Source organism: Rhineura floridana, chromosome 6, assembly GCF_030035675.1.
Source record: "Rhineura floridana isolate rRhiFlo1 chromosome 6, rRhiFlo1.hap2, whole genome shotgun sequence".
NCBI lineage: Eukaryota > Metazoa > Chordata > Lepidosauria > Squamata > Rhineuridae > Rhineura > Rhineura floridana.
In genome coordinates, this window is record NC_084485.1 from 91,758,820 (window position 1) to 91,782,750 (window position 23,931).

Sequence of the window (23,931 nt, forward strand, 5' to 3'; positions counted from 1 at the left end):
CTATCCTAAGCAATCATGTGCTCCAGCCCAATGAAGCAGCTTATACAATCTTAAAACTACAACCTTGAAACAAGCACTAAGTAAGGGTCAATGTTGTATAACAGTTATACATAATCACTTAGACCAATAACAGATTGTTTCACATTGCTGTTTTAATACTGGGCAACTTAACACTAAGAGCCACATTAATAAGGGCCATCATTCTTACTGTCATTTGCCCAACTGACTATAAGTTATTCATTGTTGGATACAGATAAAATTTCCCAGAGGCAGCCCTGTAGTGCTCAACCAAAAGGAAAGGGGAAAGCATATAAAAAATGTAATTAAGATTTTTTTTCCCCTGCAACTGTCATGCGGCTTCTGTCATGCCCTGGTCTGTTTCAGCCAGAGGGGGGATATAAGCCACAGGTGCAAGATATTGGCATGCTTGGCAAAGAGGATTCTGTGTTTTACAGAGGAACTAGCAAAGTACAGGCAAAAGAAAGTCTGAAGATATAGGAGCAAAAAGTGGACAGTCCTGATCTTTGCTGACTTCCCAGCCTTGATACAGAGGAAAGGTAGCATGGATTCAAAATTCTCATGAATAAAATAAATAAATAAAATTTCATAGCTATGTAGAAATTTCTGCAGAAGAAGCTTTTGGCTGTGCTAGAGTGAAAACACCAAAATATCACATCTGTCAATCATCTAAGAAGATCAGTCAAGAGACCCTATTATATGACTATAGAAGTTTAAGCACTGGAAATGCCTGAAGGAAGCATCTGCTACAGCTAGGCAAATCTCTATGAAGACTTGACTTCCCAGATTCTCATTTATCACTTCAGCCACAATGTAGCTAAAAAAATCAAAAGTCCACACGAATGAGATACTGACAACCAGATCCTATGTAAATGGAAGTCACTTTTTTTCACTTCAAGACATCCTCGTCGCAGAATAAGGCCCCTCTCCCTCAAATCTGGGAATTTTCTTAAGGCAGAATTCATAAAGTCATTCAGCACAAACTACAAAGCAGCTTTCCATTGGGTATGAACGCTTACCCCTTGTGAAAAATTTCAAATTTAATTCCTTTAGCCTGAATTGCTCTTCGGAAACCTCTGTGATTGCGGTTAATGTTCAGCTTGAACAGCTGATCGTATTCTGGAAATGCAAGGAAAGGTACACAAACAGCTATTGAAAGGACTCCGAAATAAATTAAAGATCAAGCAAAGAATGTGGTCAGCTCCTTAACATGAACAGGTGGGGATATTTCGCCATGGAGGAGCTTTCAAGCAAGCAACTCCCCACAGGTGCCCATTTGAGATAGTACAGATTGTACCATGAGTTCTCCTTAATGTCTGAATCAGGTCTCATGTCTTTAATAAAATCCGAACACAATGCCTTGGATCCAGAGGGAAACAGGATAGAACCTGAGTGCATGTGTGTCTTCTGCCCCACTGCTGCTGCCATTCCACAGGGTCCCACGAGAGTGTGTGTGTAAGTATAGCAGAGGGAGGAGAAGGGAACGACTCATGATGCAAGGGGAAACTACTCATAGTACTCTGAATTATAGTCTTTTTCTAATTGTTCTGGAACCTTGCTCTTCTCGAAAGCAAAACTCTTATTTTGAATTAGACTCTGGCCTTCATTAATTTTTCTGATGAGTTATTCTATGAACATTGTCAGCTAAAGCAACAAAAATGGTTGATGGTGATGGGGGCCATGCTTACACGGCTGTTAATCATCATAATCTGACACAGTCTGAGGGCTTAGTTTCCACCAACTGTCATATTCACTCATCCCTAACCCTACCATTCTGCCTGAAACAAAGTCAAGAGAATGGTTTTTATATTTGTATTTGGTGAGATCACAGCTGTAATAATCTGTTTAAAGTAAATACACGAGACATTTCACAACACGGCCATTTTAGGATGGATAGGCAGTTTCACTTTTTTTTGTTATAAAGCTTTACTCAGAAGCCAGATCTTTTGCAAATCTGACATCACTCAACTTAAAAGAGATGGGCCAATTTGAGCCATCAATTGAGGAACTTTTAAAATACTGTATAGCTTATCCTCACTGCCAACAACTTCACTGAAAATTACACTGTGGAGCACTTTAGAACAAAAAACAATCCATAAAGCAATCTTCCATTTTATATAATAGGAAAATGAGTTGCAAAGGGATTAAGGGTTCTGACGAAACGCATACACTATGCACTAAAAAACCCAAGCGTTATTACTCATCCAGCTACCAACTTCTAGAAATAAAATGAACAGATGGGCCATGATCTCAGCAAGTCCCCTGTGTGTGTGCAGTGATACTTGTGCATAGGACCTGTTTATTTTTCATTTTCTCACTTCATCCATCCTGTCTCCTGAACAAGCAAAGCACAGAATAATTTAAAAAACAGTTTAATAATTCTGCAAGAGCTGGTGAAACAGGTTTTTGTAAGAATCAAAGGAGGAAAGATAGCTTAGGGTTCTAAGGAACACAGTAGCTTGGATCCTATGTTTTTTACTTTGTGAGTAGAAGAATCCAAACCAAAGGGATGCAAATCCTTAAGTATATTACCCTCCTCAGTAATTTTATTTTAAAAAAAACAACCATGTTACAGGATTTATCCTAAATAGCTGTGAAATAGTAGAGGATCATGGATCCCAAACTCCCACGCAACTGGGGAAAAGAGAGAGATACCTTTAAAAAAAATAGGTGGAGACTATGGAAGAGAGAACAGCACTGCTGGATGTCTAAGTTTTCAGGTTTGAACCCTGCTGCAGCCATATAGCTCAGTGAGAGATCACATACTTCTGCATGCACATGGTTCCAGGCTCAGTCCATGACTATCTCCAGTTAAAGGGATCTTGGGCAACAGGATGGCAAAGGCCTCTGCCTGTGACTTTTGAGAGCCGCTGCCACTCAGAGTATATAGTACTGGGGTTTACCGAGCAACATTGTGAATCAGGTTACAATAGTTTTATATGCAGAAATCACTTTACCAAGAAACCCACAAATACATAATTACTATTACTCTAAAAAGGGAGTATTTAAATTATGTTCAGGTAGCTGATGTAAAAACAGAGCTAATCCTTTTCAGCCTAGCTCTGAAATGGCCAAGAGTAGAGAAAATGATATTATAAGCACAAATGCACATACCTGGGCAGTTGGTATTTTTCATCACTGATGTTTTACTTTTCTGAGCTTGTTCCTGTTTTAAGAAAAGCAAAACACACAAGTTTACCAGAAAAAGAACACCTGCAGTTATACACCATTAATATTCAGCAGAAATTATAAGATTGTATTTGCTTTGTGTTTGGAAATAAAGCCCTGCGTTAGTGTAGACGAACTTCATCTATATTCAATATGCAACAAAATGTAAATATTGAGATACAAACTCAATACTAAATATACAAGTGATAGAAACAAATGCTGCAGGGAGATGTTAAAGAATATACTAGACCCAATGCAAGCACTCCTAGCACCATTTCAATAATTTTGCTGATGCACGTAGATTCCAGTACCTTTTCATTTGTCTTCCTTGTTCCCAAGAACAGCCATTACCTTTATTATTCTTTCTAACAACCCAATCACACTACAAACTAAATGAACTTCTAGTCCAAAGCACAGCAGATGTCTCTAGGGAGCGAACAAGGACAATTTGACCCAATTACTGTCGACACAAAAACCACTGTACTGCTCACATTGATTCTCTTCTCTTTCCATGGCAGTAAGGCCATCAGAGATGCCAGCAGTACTGCCTTCCTACCTTTCCTTAGAAAAGCAAGCAGAGCTTTCTGTCCTCGCCCTTCTTGTGAAGACTAGCCTCTCCCCACCATGGGCTATCTTATCTTAAGCAGGAGTGTACAAATGAAGTCACTCCGAGGAAATTCAAGAGAGCTGAAGTGCTTGTTCAAGCATAAAAAAAATCTTTTCCAATTTGGTAATCCCTTTTCAGCCCACTCCTTTAACCCTTTTTTCTCTGTACCCCATAACACACACTTTCTCCTCCCACAGATCTATCTGTGATAGATCAACTCTACTAGCTACCTTCTCTCTCTACCTTAACTCCACTCTTTGGACTACCAGAGATCTCTCTATACTTTTCTCTTTTGTCTCAGTTACACCCTTCCCCATTTCTTACCACCTGACAGGGCATTCTGCATCCTTATTTTATGCTCTGTTTCTACCCATGCTCACTTAACTCAGCAACAGCACACAAGGCATCCACTCTCTCAGTAAGAGTCTTTCTGTATATTACATGGCACAAACTTGGGTTGCATCTGAGTATACCCAATAGGGAGCTGTCACCAGTCCTGGCTCTCTGATGAATATACTGGTATGATTGATTGATTGATATCCCGCCCTTCCTTCCAGCAGGAGCCCAGGGCAGCAAACAAAAGCACTAAAAACACTTTAAAACGTCATAAAAACAGACTTTAAAATATATTAAAACAAAACATCTTTAACTGGTATAATACATAGTTAGCTCATCCACATGTTGCATTTTTAGATGCACACTTAAAGCTTAGGCATACACTTATAAGCGAGTCTGACACATATGCAGGCTGCACAGCATGTCTATCTGGATGCAAACAGGCTGGAAAAATTGACACCAACTGTGGAGTATGCCTCTGAACGCAGGGAAAGAGAAGAAACATAAAACACAATGCAAGCATTTTTCCATCTATGATTCTGATGGGTGTGTGCAGGCTACAGACAGTCCCTTAAAGAGGTTGGCATGAATTACAAACAAGAGGCTACCAATAATCAGGAAGGGGGCTGCAATCAGCCTGTTGACTTTCCCTTACACAATCCTGGTTCCAGAGCAACATAAAGCATACTCCAGTAAGTGGCTGATGTTAAGATACTACAGCTTACTGGTTAAGAACATGAACTATGAGCTACACAGAAGAAAGTCTATATACTTACTGAGTGACTTAGGCAAGGTATTTGCTCTTGAGCCTCAATCTGTAATATGTGGATAACATTACTCATCTGCTTTTCAGGATTGTTATAAGGACTACCAAGATACTGTGAAGTGCTCTGGGTGCTCAAAAGAAGTGTAATATTCACTATTTATATATAGTTGTATTCCAGCACTGCAGAATCTCCCTCTTCTCCCTCCTGCAGCTCCCTGGCGCACCCTCAAAATCTGCTCCAGACCCTCCAGATCAGATTTGGAGCATGTGTGGGAGAACATAGGATGTGGAAGTCCCATTGTGCAAGCAGAGTTCTGCTTGCACAGCATAGAATACAACCCATAGTAATAATGTAGGGAACTAGGGTTTTAAACTTGAATATCCTTAGAGTTTCTCTCATTACCCTAAGTTTCTCTCCCCTCAGCAGCACAGCTTGGCAGCCTCTTACTGGTCAGTTTGAGACACCTGCCACTCAGTTATCTTAGGGGAATCTATAAGGCAAAAGCAAAGCAGCAGGCAGCAAACTATTAAAATATACATAAGAAATATCAGGTTCTTATATTACCACTCTGGAATGCCAATAAATGAATATTCAGAAATAGCAGATATCTAAGATTAGGACACTATTGCTGCATTTGACATGTAAGACAGAGTCTAGAAATTAAAAGGGAGCCTTGATGTGTACTCACTGTGTTAGGGTAATGAAATTCAAATTTCACAAATGCATCCAACTCATTTGGTGCCACACCTGTGTAAAGAGAGGAATTTAGCTGAGCAAACAGCCCCCATGAGGTCAAAACACAAACTTTTTCAAGGCAGCATTAGCACTACACACAATACTCCAAAACCCCACTCAATGCTACATTTAAGCACAAATACCTGAAGCTGGAAAAAGGGACCAAATAGTTCATGAACACATGAATGTCAATCTCGCAACCTGTACTTAGAGATGCTTGCTCCTACTTGTGACCCAGCTTGCTTAAGAAAATCAAAACAATCCCAACTAAAGATGAACAGAAATAAAGTCCCTAGCTTTCTCAGGTACAGAAAAAATCGTTTAGCACCTCAGTGTGTTTGGATGTTTTTGTTGTTTTTCATTCAATTTCTATCACACCCTTCGTCCCAAAGGAGCTCAGGTTGGCAAACAACAAAAATGATACAAAACTTTTTAAAAAACATCTAAAACTAATCAAATACCCTACCATTAAATAATGTTAAGGTTGCCAGGAACAGTGTATTTCCATAATCAAACCACCTTTGGTGAACAGGGATGTTTTAAATTCTGTCTAAATGTTAACGAGGGAGACAGATGCCCCACACCAGGGAGGGCACCCATAAGTGGAACCTCGACCAAGAAGGACCTGTCATGGGTCAGTGCCAGCTAGACTGCACCAAACAGAGGCACCACCAACAGCGCTTCCCATGCCAATCAAAATGCCCGAGATGGCTAATATTGTTAAAGGCAGTCGTTTAGGTACTTGGATCCCAAGCTGTTTAGGGCTCTCTCTACTAGTACTAATGTCTTGAATTGTGTCCTGTAGCTCTTTAGCAGTCAATGTGGTGCTTTCAAGACTCATGACACATGGTCCCATCGGGCTGCCCCACTTACCAATCTAGCAGCTGCATTCTGCTGAAGTTTTTTATATATTTTTATTTATTTATTTATTTATTTATTAAATTTTTATACCGCCCCATAGCCGAAGCTCTCTGGGTGGTTCACAACATCAAAATATCAACATACAATTAAAACCACACATTAAGCAATTTAAACATAGTTCATTGAATTTCCAAAAGACCTATACTAAACTAAAATACTGAAATGTTAAAATGCTAAGATGCTAAATGCTACAATGCTAAAATACTAGAATGCTAAAATGCTAAAATGCCTGGGAGAAGAGGTAGGTCTAACCTGGCGCCGAAAAGACAACAATGTTGGCGCCAGGCGTATCTCATCAGGGAGATTGTTCCATAATTCGGGGGCCACCACTGAGAAGGCCCTTTTTCTTGTTACCATCCTCCAGGCTTTCCTCTGAGTAGGCACCCGGAGAAGGGCCTTCGATGTTGAGCGCAGTATACGGGTAGGTTCATATCGGGAGAGGCGTTCCATCAAGTATCGTGGTCCCAAGCCATGTAAGGCTTTATAGGTTAAAACCAGCACCTTGAATCGAGCCCGGAAACATATAGGCAGCCAATGCAAGCGGACCAGAACCGGTGTTATATGTTCGGACCGCCTAGTCCGTGTTAACAATCTGGCCGCTGCGTTTTGCACGAGCTGCAGTTTCCGAACCGTCTTCAAAGGCAGCCCCACGTAGAGCGCATTGCAGTAATCCAGTCTAGAGGTTACCAGAGCATGGACAACTGAAGCAAGGTTTTCCCTGTCCAGATAGGGGCGTAGCTGGGCCACCAACCAAAGTTGGTAGAAAGCACTCTGTGCCACCGAGGCTACTTGAGCCTCAAGTGACAGGGATGATTCTAAAAGTACTCCCAAGCTACGAACCTGTTCCTTCAGGGGGAGTGCAACCCCATCCAGGACAGGTTGAGCATCCACCATCTGGTCAGAAGAACCACCCACTAACAGGATCTCAGTCTTGTCTGGATTGAGCCTCAGTTTGTTAGCTCTCATCCAGTCCATTGTCGCAGCCAGGCACCGGTTCAGCACATTGACAGCCTCACCTGAAAAAGATGAAAAGGAGAAGTAGAGCTGCGTGTCATCAGCATACTGATGGCAATGCACTCCAAAACTCCTGATGACCGCACCCAGCGGCTTCATGTAGATGTTAAAGAGCATGGGGGACAGAACTGACCCCTGCGGAACTCTATACCGCAGAGTCCAGGGTGTCGAGCAGTGCTCCTCGAGTACTACCTTCTGGAGACGACCCGCCAAGTAGGAGCAAAACCACTGCCAAGCAGTACCTCCAACTCCCAACTCAGCGAGCCTCCCCAGAAGGATACCATGGTCGATGGTATCAAAAGCCGCTGAGAGATCAAGGAGAATCAACAGAGTTATACTCCCTCTGTCTCTCTCCCGACAAAGGTCATCATACAGGGCGACCAAGGCTGTCTCCGTGCCAAAACCAAGCCTGAAACCCGATTGAAATGGATCCAGATAATCAGTTTCATCCAAGAGTGTCTGGAGCTGGTCCGCAACCACTCGTTCTAGGACCTTGCCCAGAAATGGAACATTTGCTACCGGCCTGTAATTGTTGACAATTTCTGGGTCCAGGGAAGATTTCTTCAGAAGCGGTCTCACTACCGCCGCTTTCAGGCAGTTAGGGACCACTCACTCTCGCAATGTGGCGTTAACCACTTCCCGGGCCCAGCCGGCAGTTCCATCCCTGCTAGCTTTTATTAGCCAAGAGGGGCAAGGATCCAACACAGAAGTGGTTGCACGCACCTGTCCAAGCACCTTGTCAACGTCCTCGAGCTGCACCAACTGAAACTCATCAAAAAAATCAGGACAAGGCTGTGTTCTGGAGACCTCATATGATTCAACTGCTGTAACATTGGAGTCCAAGTCCTGGCGGATGCAAAAGATTTTATCCTGGAAGTGCCTAGCAAATTCATCACAGCGAGCCTTAGTTGGTTCTACCATGTCCCTAGGGCCAGAATGTAATAGCCCTCGGACAATTTTAAAGAGCTCCGCTGGGTGGCAGATAGATGCTTTAATAGTGGTAGCAAAGTAACCCTTTTTTGCCGCCCTCACTGCCCCTAAGTACAACTTGGTATAGGCACTTACCAGTGCATAATTGCATCCATCAGGAGTCCGTCTCCATCTGCACTCAAGCCGTCTCCTATATTGTTTCATCGCTCTCAGCTCTGGAGTGTACCATGGAGCCGTATGAGCTCTACACAGGAGAGGGCGTGCAGGAGCGATCATGTCAACTGCCCGGGTCATTTCTGCATTCCACATTTCAACCAGGGTTTCAACAGGAGCGCCAGCCCTATCAGCCGGAAAACTCCCCAGAGCCCTTTGAAAACCATCTGGATTCATTAGTCTCCGAGGACGGACCATCTTAATGGGTCCCCCACCCTTGCAGAGGGAAGAAGCCGTTGTAAGTCCAAACTTCAACAAGCGGTGATCTGTCCATGACAAAGGGACTGATGTAAGACTCCCCACATTCAGATCACCATCTCCATGTCCAGTTGTGAAAACGAAGTCTAGAGTATGCCCTGCTACATGTGTTGGGCCAATAGCATGAAGTTTCCAGGCTATCTTCAAGGGCAGCTCCACATGGTCCAGATGGGAGGTAACTGGAGCATGGACAATTGAAAACAGGCTATCCCAGTCCAGCAATGGCCACAGCAGGCAAACCAACCTAAACTGGGCATAAGCACTCCTAGTCACAGAAACCTCTTGGGGCTCAGTGACAAGCTGGAATCCAAGAGTACTCTCAGATTATGAGCCAGCTCCTGCCGGGGGGCGGAGGCGGGGGTAACTCCTCCCAGAACAGATTGACTCCCTAATTCTCAGATGCTACAACAGCCCACTCATATGTTTTAAATATGTTTTATTACTTGTTGTTTGCCACCCTGGGCTCCTTTGGGAGGAAGGGTGGTATATACATTTAATAAATAATAAACATTATCAGGATTCAGCTTCATTTTTATTGTCATCTAGCCTACTACAGCTTCCAGGCACCGGTCCAGCATCTTTGCAGCCTCTCCTGATTGAGATTGACTGGAGAGACAAATCTGCGTGTCATCAGCATATTGATGACTCCACACTCCAAATCCCTGGACGATAGCTCCCAACAGTTTCATATAAATGTTGAATAGCATAGGAGACAGAATTAACCCCTGCGGGACTCCACAGCCCAAAAGCCATGGGCTGAGCAATGGTCCCCTAGTGCTACTTTCTGGTAGTGACCTTGTAGGTAGGAGTGGAATCCCCGTAATACAGTGTCTCCAACTTTCAACCACCCAAGTTGTTCCATAACGACACTATGGTTAATGATGTAGAAAGCTGCTGAGAGATCAAGAAAAATCAACAGGCTGGTACTTCTCTCATTGCTCTTCCACTGAAGATCATCAATCAGGGCAACCAAGATTGTTTAGGTGCTAAACCGGGGCCTGAAACCAGATTGAAATGGGTCCAGATAATCTGCTTCACTTCAGGCACACCTGCAGCTTCCTGGCCACATCTGTCTTGATCATTTTACCCAGGAAGGGAATGTTAGAGACTGGACAGTAGTTTTCTAAAACCTCTAGGTCCAGCGAGATCTGTTTCAGAAGGAGCTGCACCACCGTCTTTTATAGAAACAGAAGCTCACTCACAGTTGCTGGCTCCGATCCACTCAAGCGGTAGAAGCTCCATTCAATGTAACTCAAGACACTGGTTCATACATTTCAAAATCTCCCCTGTAAAGTAGCCCCAATGCCACAACCACATGAAGAAAACTTAAGAACCAGGGCATTCATACCATCATTCAGTCCCTGGAAGGGTCCCTTTTGAGGGAGAAAAATGGTGGGAGCAGTTTCCTGAAGGCCAGGCATCACCCTGGTTCTTTAATCACACAACGTTTCCATACAGTGAAGCATATGAAACTTGGGAAGTCCCCAGAAATGCAGAAAGCTCAATATTAAGCAGTTTAATATTTAATGGTATCAGTTTCAGAGTTTTCTGTGTCTGAATTTAGAATTCAGAAGTTTAAAATCCAATGCCAGGTAAAACTATGAGTTAAAGGTTCTAAATTGCTGTTACAGAAGCATCATCCAATCACTATAAAGTCCCATAGTCGGGGGGGGGGAATCTTAAAGACCGTTTCATATCAATGATAGACTACCTGGTGGAGCTGGTAGATTTATTCCTCGGACAATGATGAGATGCATTTCTGTGCTACTGAGTTCAGAAAATATCCTGCAAAACAAACAAAAAGAAACACCAGTTTACTCCAGCAACCAGATGTACTCCACATTGCAGTACCAATTGTAGCAAATGTGTAGAAATATAAATCATGGGGACATACACAACATGTTTGTTTTCTGGCAACCAATCATGATGTGAAAACATTGTTGCTGGTTTATGAACCAAATCCCTTGCTTAACCATGGTTTGTTCAGTCACTCCACCCCAGGTACTTGCCAAGCTATAGTGGCAAAATGCAAGAGCAGCTGGAAAACAGACCAAGCTCTGGAGACAAGCCTTGTCTGTTCACCTGTAAACAAACTATCATGGTATTCTAGGTTGTTTACTCCTCAAGAGCTCAGGAGGGTTTTGTAAAGCTCATTCATCTGTGGTGACAAGAGATTTGCAACTTTCCCATCAATGCTTACATAAGATCAGCCCTTGGTTTTCCATACCTTACTATTTTAAAGGTTCTCTCTTCAAAGTGATGGCTTGGGGGATCCAGCCCCTGGGCCTGTGCAAGCTGTAAGATGTCCAGATCTTTTTTACAATTCTGAGCCAGCTTTTCAAACCTGAAACACAATGTAGGAATACACAACATACAGGAAAACTGAGAAACAGCAGAAGGCTATTGCCAGAGTCTCCATTGGTTCCAAGCATGCTATCAGTGAGCAGTAGTTTCATGGAGGCAGCCCCTATTCAAATGAGACAATGGCTAGGCTCCACTCAAGACAGAAATAGCTTCTTGCCAGAGGTCAGCAGTAAAACTGTAACTAGAAACTAATCAGGCTGGTGAAGCAACAATCAAAGGGACTTAGCTTCCATTACTGATGACTTTGCAAGTTACCTTCATTAAGCAAGGACAAGAAACAGAACATTGGTTGCACACCATGAACGTTCCTCCTTGTTTGACGTATGGGGATACCCACAATGTAGGTTGTATCCCTCCGATTCACCCAAGGCAGGGACATGCCACTGAGCTTTCTCTCAGTCCTCTTCCTCTAATTCTGTACTGTGGCCAAGCTCAACTGACTATTATATACTAGTACAGATCAGAAGAAGGAGAAAACGAGAAGAAAAAACTGACAAGAGACGTGAAAGGAATTACTACTACTTGGCATAAGTGGGGCTAAACCAACTGACGTGTAAGACTAGACAGCCAACGGTAAAAATGCTATGGGTGCAGTCATGGAAGCCTCTGAATGTCCAACAAGACTTGCAACATTCCCTGGAGTGGCTCCAAACTGATGCAGTCTCTTGTTGGGTCATCCTGCTCTGAAGACTTTCTAGGAAGTATAGGTGCCAGCAGAGGGAGGGAGCATAGAGGGGATTGGAGTAGCATGAGCCCCTTCTTCTAAAGATTTTAAAAAAGCAAAACAAACCTTGCTCACCTTGTACATTTAAGGTCAGAGACAAGCAAAGTGCACACAGTGTCGGGTGTGTGGCAGAAGGCACCTGACCCCGGGCTCCCTCAAACCTGGAAGCACCTCTGCTTGGGAATCTGTAGATAGAAGGTGGACTAATGAGAGTGACTTCCCTGAGGAATCTCAAGAGGTTTGGCACCCTGTCTGGGTAGTACTGAGGAGGGGGTTGAGGCTTAATGTTTCACAGTATTGAGGCTGAGGTCCAGATCCATCTGCAGGAATAGTACTTTTGTGATGCCTGCTTTATTGTGGTCAAATGCTTTAAGTGTTAGATGCACTCATTGGGAGATCCCATGCTTTAATGCAGTGTCAAGTCTCCTTTGGAGACCTGGTATCCTGGCTCATCTGCCCCCAGCAATGTGCTCTCTAATCTTGGAGGCTGGTGTCTGTCACCTACCTAGGGAGGTGGTGGGCTCTTCAAAACTGGAGTCATTAATGAGGCAGCTGGACAGCCATCTGTTGGGTATGCTTTAACCTGGATTTCTGCATTGAGCAGGGGGGAAGATGTTTTGCAGTGATATCCACTGTCTGAAGGAGCATTTGATGAGATGTGAAAGGAGAACATTGCATGGCTCTTGGTGGGCTCTCTCATCTTGGTAGGGAGGAGCCCATTGTAAGGGACTGGAATGGAGTCTATGCATGGAATCATCATGCCCTGAATCTTTGATAGCTACATCAGTGCTGCTTATCTGGTCCTCGGCAGTGGAGAAATTGCTTGGTGAATTTTGAGGATTCTTTCTGAGAATGGTGTTACACATCATTTGACTGTGTTGATGCTGAGGTGAGCTAAATGCATTGGTTGAAAATGGTTTTTGGTGTGGTTTATGAGGAAGCCATGCTGTTTGAGACATTCCAAGGGGGCCTAATGGTCTCAACTTATCCAATACATGGAAGTGAGGATGAGCTGAACAAGATGTCCAGGTATCAATATGCCCTTAAGACAAAGATGTGTTATGATTTTAACACAAAAATGATTATGAGCATGCAATACAAACTGGGCCTGTGACTGTATAACAAAAATTGTTGTTGCTGCAGCTAATCACATACAAAGTGAAAGGACTTGCAGTGTTTCAGGAATGTGCCTCTTGTCAGGTCCACTGACACCAGGAAATGTTGGTTGTGAAGAACTTCTCTATAGAGGAGTGTGTGTGTGAGAGAGTGTGTATGTATTTATATGTATGCAAATTCTTCCAAGCTACACAGGAAGTGGATCGGACTGTGAAAGACTAACCCAAATTGTGTTTGCATTTTTCCAAATTTGCAGGGCAGTACAATATCTCAGAGAGGAGGTCAGATTTCCTGCTCCCCTGGTGCATTCACTATAGCTGCGCAAATTCCCTGCTTTTTAAAGTTTGATAGAAATATCTGTTGGCTATAGGAATGGTCTTAAACCGCAAGAATTTTTGTCTATTAGTGAATATCTCTGCTTTTTAATCTGGGAGGTAAAAAAAGTTTGCTGAAAATGGTTATTGAGTTGGATTTACTCCTGTGCAATCATGCTTAGAATAGGTGAAACTGATCTAGGGGAAGGGCAGGGAGGGGTGTGTAAGGGACGAAGAGTAGGGTTAGGGAGGAAGGTGGAGGGGAGAGGAGATTGGGCGGGTGCGTGGGTGCTGGGCAGAGGCAAAGCCCCTTTCTTTTCCAAAGGAAAACACTGTAAACAGTATCATTTTTCAGGGTTTCCCCCATCTTTTTATTCTACAGCAGACACATGTAGTCTCCCACTCAAATTTAAACCAAAGCTGACCCAGGCCACATCCACACCAGACATTTATCCCACTTTAAACAGTCATGGCTTCCCCCAAAGGATCCTAGAAAGTGCCATTTATGAAGGGTGTTGAAAGTTGCAAGGAGACGCCCTATTCCCCTCACAGAGCTACAATTCCCAGAATTCTCTGGAAAGAGGGGCTGACTGTTAAACCACTCTGGTCATTGGAGCTCTGTCAGGGGAATAGGAATCTCCTGATTAGTCAAACCAAACAGCTGTTAGATTTTTAGAACACTGACTATTGGTTCTTACTTAGCATGCCTGCACTTATCATTGACTCCAATAATTAAAAATCAGCCGTGCATTTTTTAAACTTTTAAACTTAATAAAGATCGGGGTATGGGACAAGGTCAGTAATAGAATTACAGGTACTCTGTGAACATGGCTGATTTTTAATTAATTTCAACAAATTATGAGACCGTTGACAGAAAAAAGTCCAACGGGGTCTGGATTTTTTTACTCTTGTTTTGGACTTTAAATTGACGATTCTCTTGGAGTGTTTTGTGTATCGCCATGAAAACTTAAGAGGGTTGTTAAGCAAGCATTTCTAAGTTCAGGACTATAAATTTTGTAAGATTTTGTTCTGAAATGAGCTTATGGGAAGCAGCAGAACGGCATAGGGGTGTGCTTTCAATTTAACATGGCAGAATGCAAAAACTCCATGCTGGCTATAGTATATAGCCATTCTCATGGCTGTATGATATGTATACAGGCCTGAGCTATACATAGAGAAGAGAAGAGAAGAGAAGAGAAGAGAAGAGAAGAGAAGAGAAGAGAAGAGAAGAGAGAAGAAAAGAGGGCATCTGTCTGGGCAAAGATAAGGACAAAACTGGAGAGCTGGAAGAGGAAGAGAGTAGGCAAAAAAACTCAATCACGTGTCCCTGCCTTGGGCAAATCAGAAGCATACAATCCACACAGTGAAGGACTCCAGAGTCAAAAAGGAGCATGAGACTGCATAACTATTGGGCAATTTATTCCATCCCCAAACTCCTACTATAGGTAGGAAGCATATTCCATAAATACAGAAACAATAATCATGGCACTTGGCTAACAGAACACATTTTAACTAGAGCTGTGATTAAATGCAATCAATTAAGTCAATTAAAAACTTTTAATTGACTAAAATGGTGTCACAATTAAACAGGCAGGAGTTTTTTTCAAAAATAAAGATGCTATTATTTTTAAAACAAATGCTTATACAAACTGCAGGTGGCAAGTGTCCATCTTAAGAGGCATCCCCCCTTTTCTCTCTCACAGAATGTAATACCTCTAACAGAATCCCTGCTATGCTGTGCACACTATCTAAAAACAAAGAAAGTATGCTTCGCTTCAGAAATATTTTATTTTCACCCATATGTACATGCGATCCGCCAAAAACCCATTCTATTAATTGATTCAAATTTTGTTGCGGCCTTAATTTTAACTGATTGACTTTTCAAGTGTCCAGTTTGGAATGAGTCTCAGTGCAAGGAGAGTTGTTGGCCTTTTCTCCCCTGCCAGGCTCCTGTGCCCTTTAACAGCTATATCACAGGCAGAAGCTCAACAGATGTGGCATTTTAAGTGTAGCTGCATGCAGAAAGACGATCTACTGAAAACAGAGGTTAAAACATACACGAGCCTTGCCAGAAATGTTGGTATTCTTAGTGAGGAAGAATCTCAGAGGTTATCAAGACCTGCTCCACCTTTCACACCAGACTTAACCAAAAGCGAAGAGCAATGTTGAACAAAGTGTGCTGGAACAAATGTTTCCAAATATCTTAAGTGAGAGAACCAAGTGACACTTTACACAGTGAGAGGGAAGAAACACCTTTCCTCCAAACCACAGAAAGATGAGACCCAGAACATAAAAGCAAAATTCATTCACAAAGTCTCTGCCAAATGGAATTTGTGTTGCACCTCAGATTGCTTAGTACTACAGCCACATCTCAAACTATAAACATACCTGGAAGTCTCAGCTACATTTCCCAGATGTGTGAACTGCTTCGAATACTGCAAACATTTCTATTAACAGAAAAGGGGGAGGAGTCAAAAGATTGGCCACATTTGGACAAAACATCTCAGTTTAATAAGATGAAATATATGCAAGCTTCAGGTACCCATATGCAGCCACTTTGCTCCTCCCTTTGCATGAGCAGTAAAACAAGTCAGGAAGCCTTAGTTAACCATAGCTTTCCCATTGCATGTGAACTGGGAACTATGGCTAATGGCTTCCAAACAAGCCAGATTACAGAAGCCAACTTTAAATCACGGGTTCATGTTCTGGCTTGCTTGGAACATATTAACTGTAGTCTCCCAGTTTAGACATAACAGACAGCTAGCTATGGTTAAGTGTGGCTTTGTGGCTTGTTTACTCACTCAGAGGAGCAAAGTGACTGTGTGCAGGTAAGCATGTACATATCTCAACTTATTAAGTTGAGATTTTATTGTCCAAACATTGCCATCGTTATGTTACACAGGCTCTTGTGCAGTCTGTCCAGAGTACAAATGGTAAATTTATAATTTAAAAAATTAAAAATTAAAAACTGCAAAAGAGCCTGTGTAACATAACGATGGCAATGTTTGGACAATAAAATCTCAACTTAATAACTTAAAAATTTGTGTTATATCTATATCTATCTATATCTAAATATCTATCTATCTATAGATATATCTATAGATAGATAGATTATATATATCTATAGATAGATAGATTATATATATCTATAGATAGATAGATTATATATATCTATAGATAGATAGATTATATATATCTATAGATAGATAGATTATATATATCTATAGATAGATAGATTATATATATCTATAGATAGATAGATTATATATATCTATAGATAGATAGATTATATATATCTATAGATAGATAGATTATATATATCTATAGATAGATAGATTATATATATCTATAGATAGATAGATTATATATATCTATAGATAGATAGATTATATATATCTATAGATAGATAGATTATATATATCTATAGATAGATAGATTATATATATCTATAGATAGATAGATTATATATATCTATAGATAGATTATATATATCTATAGATAGATAGATTATATATATCTATAGATAGATAGATTATATATATCTATAGATAGATTATATATATCTATAGATAGATTATATATATCTATAGATAGATAGATTATATATATCTATAGATAGATAGATTATATATATCTATAGATAGATAGATTATATATATCTATAGATAGATAGATTATATATATCTATAGATAGATAGATTATATATATCTATAGATAGATAGTTTATATATATCTATAGATAGATAGTTTATATATATCTATAGATAGATAGATGATAGATAGATGATAGATAGATGATAGATAGATGATAGATAGATAGATAGATGATAGATAGATGATAGATAGATGATAGATAGATAGATAGATGATAGATAGATGATAGATAGATAGATGATAGATAGATGATAGATAGATAGATTATAGATAGATAGATTATAGATAGATAGATAGATAGATAGATAGATAGATAGATCAAAAATTTTAAAAGGCAGTACTATAAAACCTCATTTACTGACATAGCTCAGGAGAGATTTTGATAAGCCAGAGTTTAGGACATGAGAGGACTGATAAAGAATTCAGAATTGTCAAAGACATCTGGGGAAAGTAAACAATGGATAATGACATTTCTAGTGTTGCTCCTTTCACATAACTCAGAGCAATCTTACAGCCTTTGTAAACTATTTTAGATAGTTTAGATAACTCCTCTCTCTCCTCCAATGCAGCTGGAAAGAAGAAATCAGAAAAATATTCTTTTAAAAGTGGATGATATTCCCTGCTACATTCAATCGGGGAAAACTCTGATTATCCAAACTATGGTTTGTTAAAAATCGGGATCACAAACCATAGTTTGATCCTGACTTGATTGAACAAATCATAATTTAAACTAGCCAGAGCTCCAACTTTGGACATAATGGGAACTCTAACTAGTTTAAAAGTAGAAACATATGCTTTTGATCTTGTCCATACAAGCCAAGGAGCAGAAGAGAGAGGGAAGCATGCAATCCCAAGGCTCACTGAACCTTGTGCATGTATAACACTAAACTATTAGAGTTATATGTAGAACAGGCCAGTATGAAGTATACAGAATGGTCTACTTCCACTGATCCTTAGCTACTGATAACGCTATAGGAGAGGAAAAAGTCACACACCTCATGCTGGTCTCTCAATAGCTTGATGAGCTGAATGTACACCTCTTCTGCTTTATGAGAGAGCCTGACATCCTCGTGATGTATGAAGATAAAGTCACTATCATCATCTGTAGGTGGTGAAGGCAGCTACACAGCAACACACAAAAACATGTCAGAGCTTCTCTGGAGAAACTGCAGCTGAGAGAAAGGTGAGCATCAACACAGCGAGACTCATTCAGAGCAGATCAAAACAAGGGTGGGGGAAGGAAGAGAGCAAAGGGCAACAAGCTCTCTGTCATACTGAGCTAACATGGTGTTAAATGCACTCTTCCCCAACCTGGTGTCCTCCAGATGTTTTGGTGTTTTTTTCACTTATTTACTTACATATTTACAATCTGCACTCTCATAAGACTATATCAAAGCAGTATACAACATATATAGAAATAAGATCAGCAAAAACAATTATTAAAACTTCATTAAAAACATCAATAAAGACATAATGGTTAAAAAGAGAAAATTCAAATGCAAAGGCCTGTCTAAACAATATAGTTTTCAAAAGATGTCTGAAAGTAGAGATGGTTCCTGCCAAACCTCAATTGGTAGGGAATTCCACAGGACAGGGAAAGCTGTGCTAATACATCTGTTGTCCGAGACCTGCAGGTTACAATGCGGAGTGATACATCCAATTGACTTGGACTTCCAACTGCATCATAAGCCATTTATCAATATGAAAATGGAGGCAACCACCTACTGAGTGAGATTCTCCCACATCCCTTAAAGGGAGGTTTTAAACATCACTATTCTTTGAGGGATGTGTCCAAATGCTCTAAACATCTGACCACCACAATGAAGATTGAAGACATCAAACAAAAAATTAGAAGACCAAAAGATTCCAGGGCATATACACATAGTTAACTACAGCTCACGCATATGAATAAACTGACATTCATATATGTTGAGGGAAATCTATAAACACAGTCCCAAACAATTATAGACCAATTAGTCTCTTAGACATTGGTTCTAAATTATATAGCAAATATCTTCTCCAGAAAATTGAAGACTGGGAATCCGCTAATCAAGTCATCGGTCCAGAGCAGGCCGGCTTTAGGCAAGGCCAAAGTGCTACTGATCATTGTACGACCCTGTATTTTCTTGCCAAACAGACTATCACTGTTCCCACTAAACACCTCTATGTGGCCTTTGTTGACTTAGCCGCTGCATTTGACTCAATAGATAGAAACATGATGTGGGCTAAACTGACCAACACCAACACTGATAGGAGGCTGTTATTCCTAATTAGAGCCTTATACACTAATACCACGGCAAGAGTAAGGGTGGGGACATCTGGTGTATTAACAGAGCCCATCATCACAAATAAAGGGGTCAAACAGGGGTGCCTTTTGGCCCCCATACTTTTCAACCTTTATATAAATGATATAGTCTCCGAATTAACTAACCCGGCCTTTTTTCTACCTTCAATTGGTAGCAGGAAAATTTCAATGCTATTGTAAGCAGATGACATGATATTGTTATCTATCACCCACATTGGACTAAGAAGGCTACTGTCAAGGCTTTATGATTATTGTGTAAAAGAAAAGCTACAGATTAATTACGCTAAAACCAAGGTGTTGGTGTTTGGCAAAAGACATGTCAATTTTAATTGTACATTATATGGTCATTCAATCGAACAATGTTGAGAATTTAAATATCTAGGTGTTTATTTCTCGGAAAACCTATCTTGGAAAACACATGCCCACATGACCAAACTAACAGCAGCAAGAACTAGCAGGGCTATTCTTAAATTTGCCTGTTCATCTGGTGGCAATTTAATTGAACCTGCCTTAAAAATCTTTCAAAGCAAAGTGCTCCCCCAGATTTTATATGGTGCGGTAGTATGGGGCTGGGAAGATACTTATCTAGCAAGCCTAGAGGTGGTTCAAAACAGTTTTCTGAAAAGACTCTTGTTTTTACCCCCCGCCACCCTGCTTTGTGCAGAAACTGGCTTGCCTTCGATTAGAGCGTGTGTTCACCTTGCGCTGATAAACTTTGGAAGAACTATAAAAGACAAGACTATACAAGATTATACTTAAATCATGTCTTGAATACCCACTAGGTGCCAAGTACTGGGCTTCAAGAATAAACACCCTCTTACACTTATACCATATCCCTCCGCATGAATTTCCCTCCCTAAACACCAGAGGGAAACTACGGAATGCCATCTTCCATCATAGTGCCTATTTAGATAGGCTGGCTATCATCAATTCGAAATTCTCCAAGTGGTATAGGCTATTCAAACATGACCATTGCAGAGCATCTTATTTGGCCTGGCCTTTACCTTTAAAACTTCGGCAGGCCTTTACGGCACTCCGATTTCAAACAATGCCAGACGCTGTACTAGATGGACGCTATCTACAGGCTCCTTGGTCTCAAGCACTACTGTATATGTGGAGCCTCGGAGGCCGAAGATTTGCCCCACTATCTGCTATCCTGCCCTTTGTATGCACCCCCTCATGCCAAATTCTTGGAAAGCCTGCTGGTTTGCTCGCTATGGGACCATGATGACAATAGGATTGCTTACCTTATGTCTGACATGGACTTTTCTGTAACATACAAGGTCTCCATCTTTGCACTAGCAGCACAAAAGATCCGTGCCAAATTCATTTCAGAGCATGGGGTTGACTGTCAGGGCGATACCTTGAAGTGATAACTCGACACGGTTGGCTATTGGCTAGATAGTCTCCCTGGACCTATTAGGTCATTTACGGTTATTTCTTGAAACAGATTAGCTAGTGGATTTTAGACTTTTAACTGTAATTTCATTGTAATTGCATTGTTTTATATCTCCACTTTTTAAATGTACTGGTTTTATTGTTCATATTTTATATGTGATGTTTGATATGCGATGGTCTACGGCTAAGCAATAAATCGATGATGATGATAAACACAGTCAGTTCTGTTCATTTTGCAAAATTTGTGACTTCTGAAGTAAGTACCTCCCTCACCTTATTTTCTACTCTGAAATGGCTACAAGGTGCAAAGTCACAAGTCAGAAGAGGCAACTCCAAAGGCTGAGAATAAAGCCCTTTTTTGTGGCAGCCACCTGTTGTTCATGGGTGTATAAAGAGGGATTATCCTTCAACTTGTCTGAACTAACTACACAAATAAGATATACACACAGAGGGGGAAAAAGATTTTCAGGATGAATCCAAACCAGTACCCTTGTTGCATTTCATTTCAATTTCAGCCTGTCCGCAGTACTTTGAACCAGTGCTAAGAGCGCTGGGCTTGGGAGTGGAAAGCCAGTTACAAATCCCCATTCAGCTTGGAAACTCACTGGGTTACTTCTCTCTCTCTCTTGCAGCACAGTCTATCAAAAATGGTACTATGAACTGCTGAAGGTAAGGGAAGCATGCAAGTGTAACAAATAATTGCCGCCCTGGGCTCCTGCTGAGAGGAAGGGCGGGAGATATACCCATTGCAAATAACAGGTCTCTGTACCCATCCCTTTCACACGACGGTGCTTTCTCTTTCCAGAGAAAGCCCTACCTTCCACCTGCAAAAATATCCCTGAATTTGGGCAGTTGCACCTTGTGGTAAGATGCCAGGTTCTGGGATTGTAAAGCACTCAGGTATCAGCTGAAGAGATGTTTATATACGTAATAGATACTCAATGAGGGGAGGCAGGATAACATCCAGGATGACAGATAATGCAAGTCTGTCGTCTGGACCAATGGAGGAACAGCTTGCCCCTCTCTTTAACAAATTGCAAGATTTTCTGAAATAAAATCTACAAAAGGTGTTTTCAACAGCAACAAAGAGCATCAGATGATTTGAAGTGATGTGGATGGTGTCTCCTTCAAAATAGGCCAGCCTTGATACCCTCTTTAGAGTCTCCTGCTAACCTTGGAAATGTCGACCAACTTGCCATTTTTTGCCAGCTCAATCTTTGGCTCCAAGCTCTTGGCTGTTCTTAGGTACACCTTGGCTTGCTCAAGATCATTTTTCTTCTTTGCCTGGATTGCAGCTTTTAAGTACTGTTTCCTTCTACTCTCCAGAAAGTCAAGATGCTCTCTAGCTGCAAAGAAAGAAAAAACTGGTGGTGGTGCTGTTTTTTTTTAAAAAAATACTTTATTTTATTTTTTAATTTATTATTTGATTTACATCCCGCCCTTCCTCCCAGCAGGAGCCCAGGACAGCAGACACATTTTTCAGACACATTTTTCAGACACATCTGACACAACCAGGATCTTTTAGTATTTTTATGCTCTTAATTTAATTCCACTGAGAAAATAACAGCAAAGATCAACCTGAAGAGATGTAGTCAGAGGCATATATGCCAAATTATATATGCAGTGGGCAATTTTATTCTTATGTGGATGGAAGATGATGAAGAATAGGATAGGGAAAATTTTACAGGAATCTGCAGGGCTAGAAACAAACTATGAATCATGGCATCCTCAAGCCATGATGTTGATGACATACAAGCCCTTTCAACTAGGACCATCACTTCTGAACACTGCCTAGTGCACACAAAAGTTAAATGATGCAGTGGCATCAGCAGAAGAACCTGATAGCATAGAGATACATCCAAGTGCAGCTTTGGTGCCTCTTTTCTTGGAGGATACCTCTACCAATAGCTGCTAGTCACAATGCTTATATGGAGGGTCCAGATTCAGAGGCAGCATGCCACTGAATATCATCTGCTGAGGAGAAACAACAGAAGGAGGGCTGTCGTATGGGTAACCTGGCTCTGGGCTTCCTTGAAGCATACAGTTGGGTACTGTGGTCTGATCTAGCAGGACTCTTCTTCTCTTCAGTATCTGAGTGATGGTCATTATTTGGGCTTAAGGGAAAAAAACCTTAGCCTGGTCAGATCAGCCACTGACAGCCCCTCTTTCCTCCCCCCCCCCATTCCCCTACAGCATGGGTGGGGAATCTGTGGCCCTCCAGATGTTGTTGGCCTCTAATTCCCTTCATCCCTGACCATTGGCCAAGTTGGCTAGGGCTGATGGGAGTCTGGACTCCAGCAAAATCTGAAGGGCCGCAGGCCTCCAACCCCTGCCCTAGAGTATGCGACTTGATTTGTTTGAGCGAATCCCCTTGCAGTTTACTCTTTAAGCATGATTCTGCAGTGTGCCTGACTTCATTTGGGGCACAATGAAATCTGATATACATAGAAGGATCTGGTGGGGGTCCAAGAAGTTGGCCCTTTGTTCCCCTCACACCTGCTCCCTAAAGAAAGGATACCAAAGTCCTTCATAAAGCTTAGCTTGCTTGGTGAGAGAGAAAAGGTTATTTTTTTACAAACCTATAGAGGAAAGGCACAGCCATTTTCTGTTTACACCTATATTCCTGCTCTGCACACAACAGTATGTGTCATTGAATGGCTGGTGAGGGAGACAAAATACTGATTAACTTGGACTAGTGCAAGCAGCAGTGCTTCAGTAATCAGCTTGGTTACAGCAGAGGCTCTGTCTGTCAATCACACACTTAAGTGGATAATGAGATTTGGGTTAGAACAGGGCCTTTCTGCAGGTTCTTTTTTTTTTTTTGGTGGGAGGCGGATAAACTCATATTTGTCACTCATTTGCTGTCCAGAGTCCACATACCTTCCTGTTTCTACTACAGGGAGGCTAGAATGTTTTATGAGCACTCCAAACACAACATCTTGTAGCAAAGACAACACAAAGCCACCAGAGGCTCTGTCCCAAAGGCTGCTTCTCTTAAGCACACATTTATATGCCTAGTAAAAAGTATTTATTGCACACTTTTCTTTGTTTTATCTTCAAACAGACAGAGTGAACAACTTCTTTCCCC

At 41.3% G+C, this 23,931-nt stretch overlaps 1 protein-coding gene across 3 annotated transcripts in view; it reads right to left on the reverse strand.

Annotated features, from left to right (window-relative positions):
• Positions 1 to 23,931, reverse strand: part of CC2D1B (coiled-coil and C2 domain containing 1B) — a 57,641-nt gene that overhangs the window by 5,944 nt on the left and 27,766 nt on the right. For all 3 annotated transcript variants that reach the window (XR_009763541.1, XM_061632992.1, XM_061632991.1), the window contains exons 15-22: positions 22,017 to 22,189; positions 18,136 to 18,261; positions 15,874 to 15,932; positions 11,195 to 11,311; positions 10,679 to 10,752; positions 5,585 to 5,643; positions 3,133 to 3,184; positions 1,038 to 1,137 (exon numbers count right to left, since the gene is read on the reverse strand). Coding sequence is in view for 2 of the 3 variants with exons in the window: in XM_061632992.1 (XP_061488976.1) it covers positions 1,038 to 1,137; positions 3,133 to 3,184; positions 5,585 to 5,643; positions 10,679 to 10,752; positions 11,195 to 11,311; positions 15,874 to 15,932; positions 18,136 to 18,261; positions 22,017 to 22,189 (760 nt within the window). In the remaining variant the exon portion in view is untranslated. The remainder of the gene's footprint in view (positions 1 to 1,037; positions 1,138 to 3,132; positions 3,185 to 5,584; positions 5,644 to 10,678; positions 10,753 to 11,194; positions 11,312 to 15,873; positions 15,933 to 18,135; positions 18,262 to 22,016; positions 22,190 to 23,931) is intronic.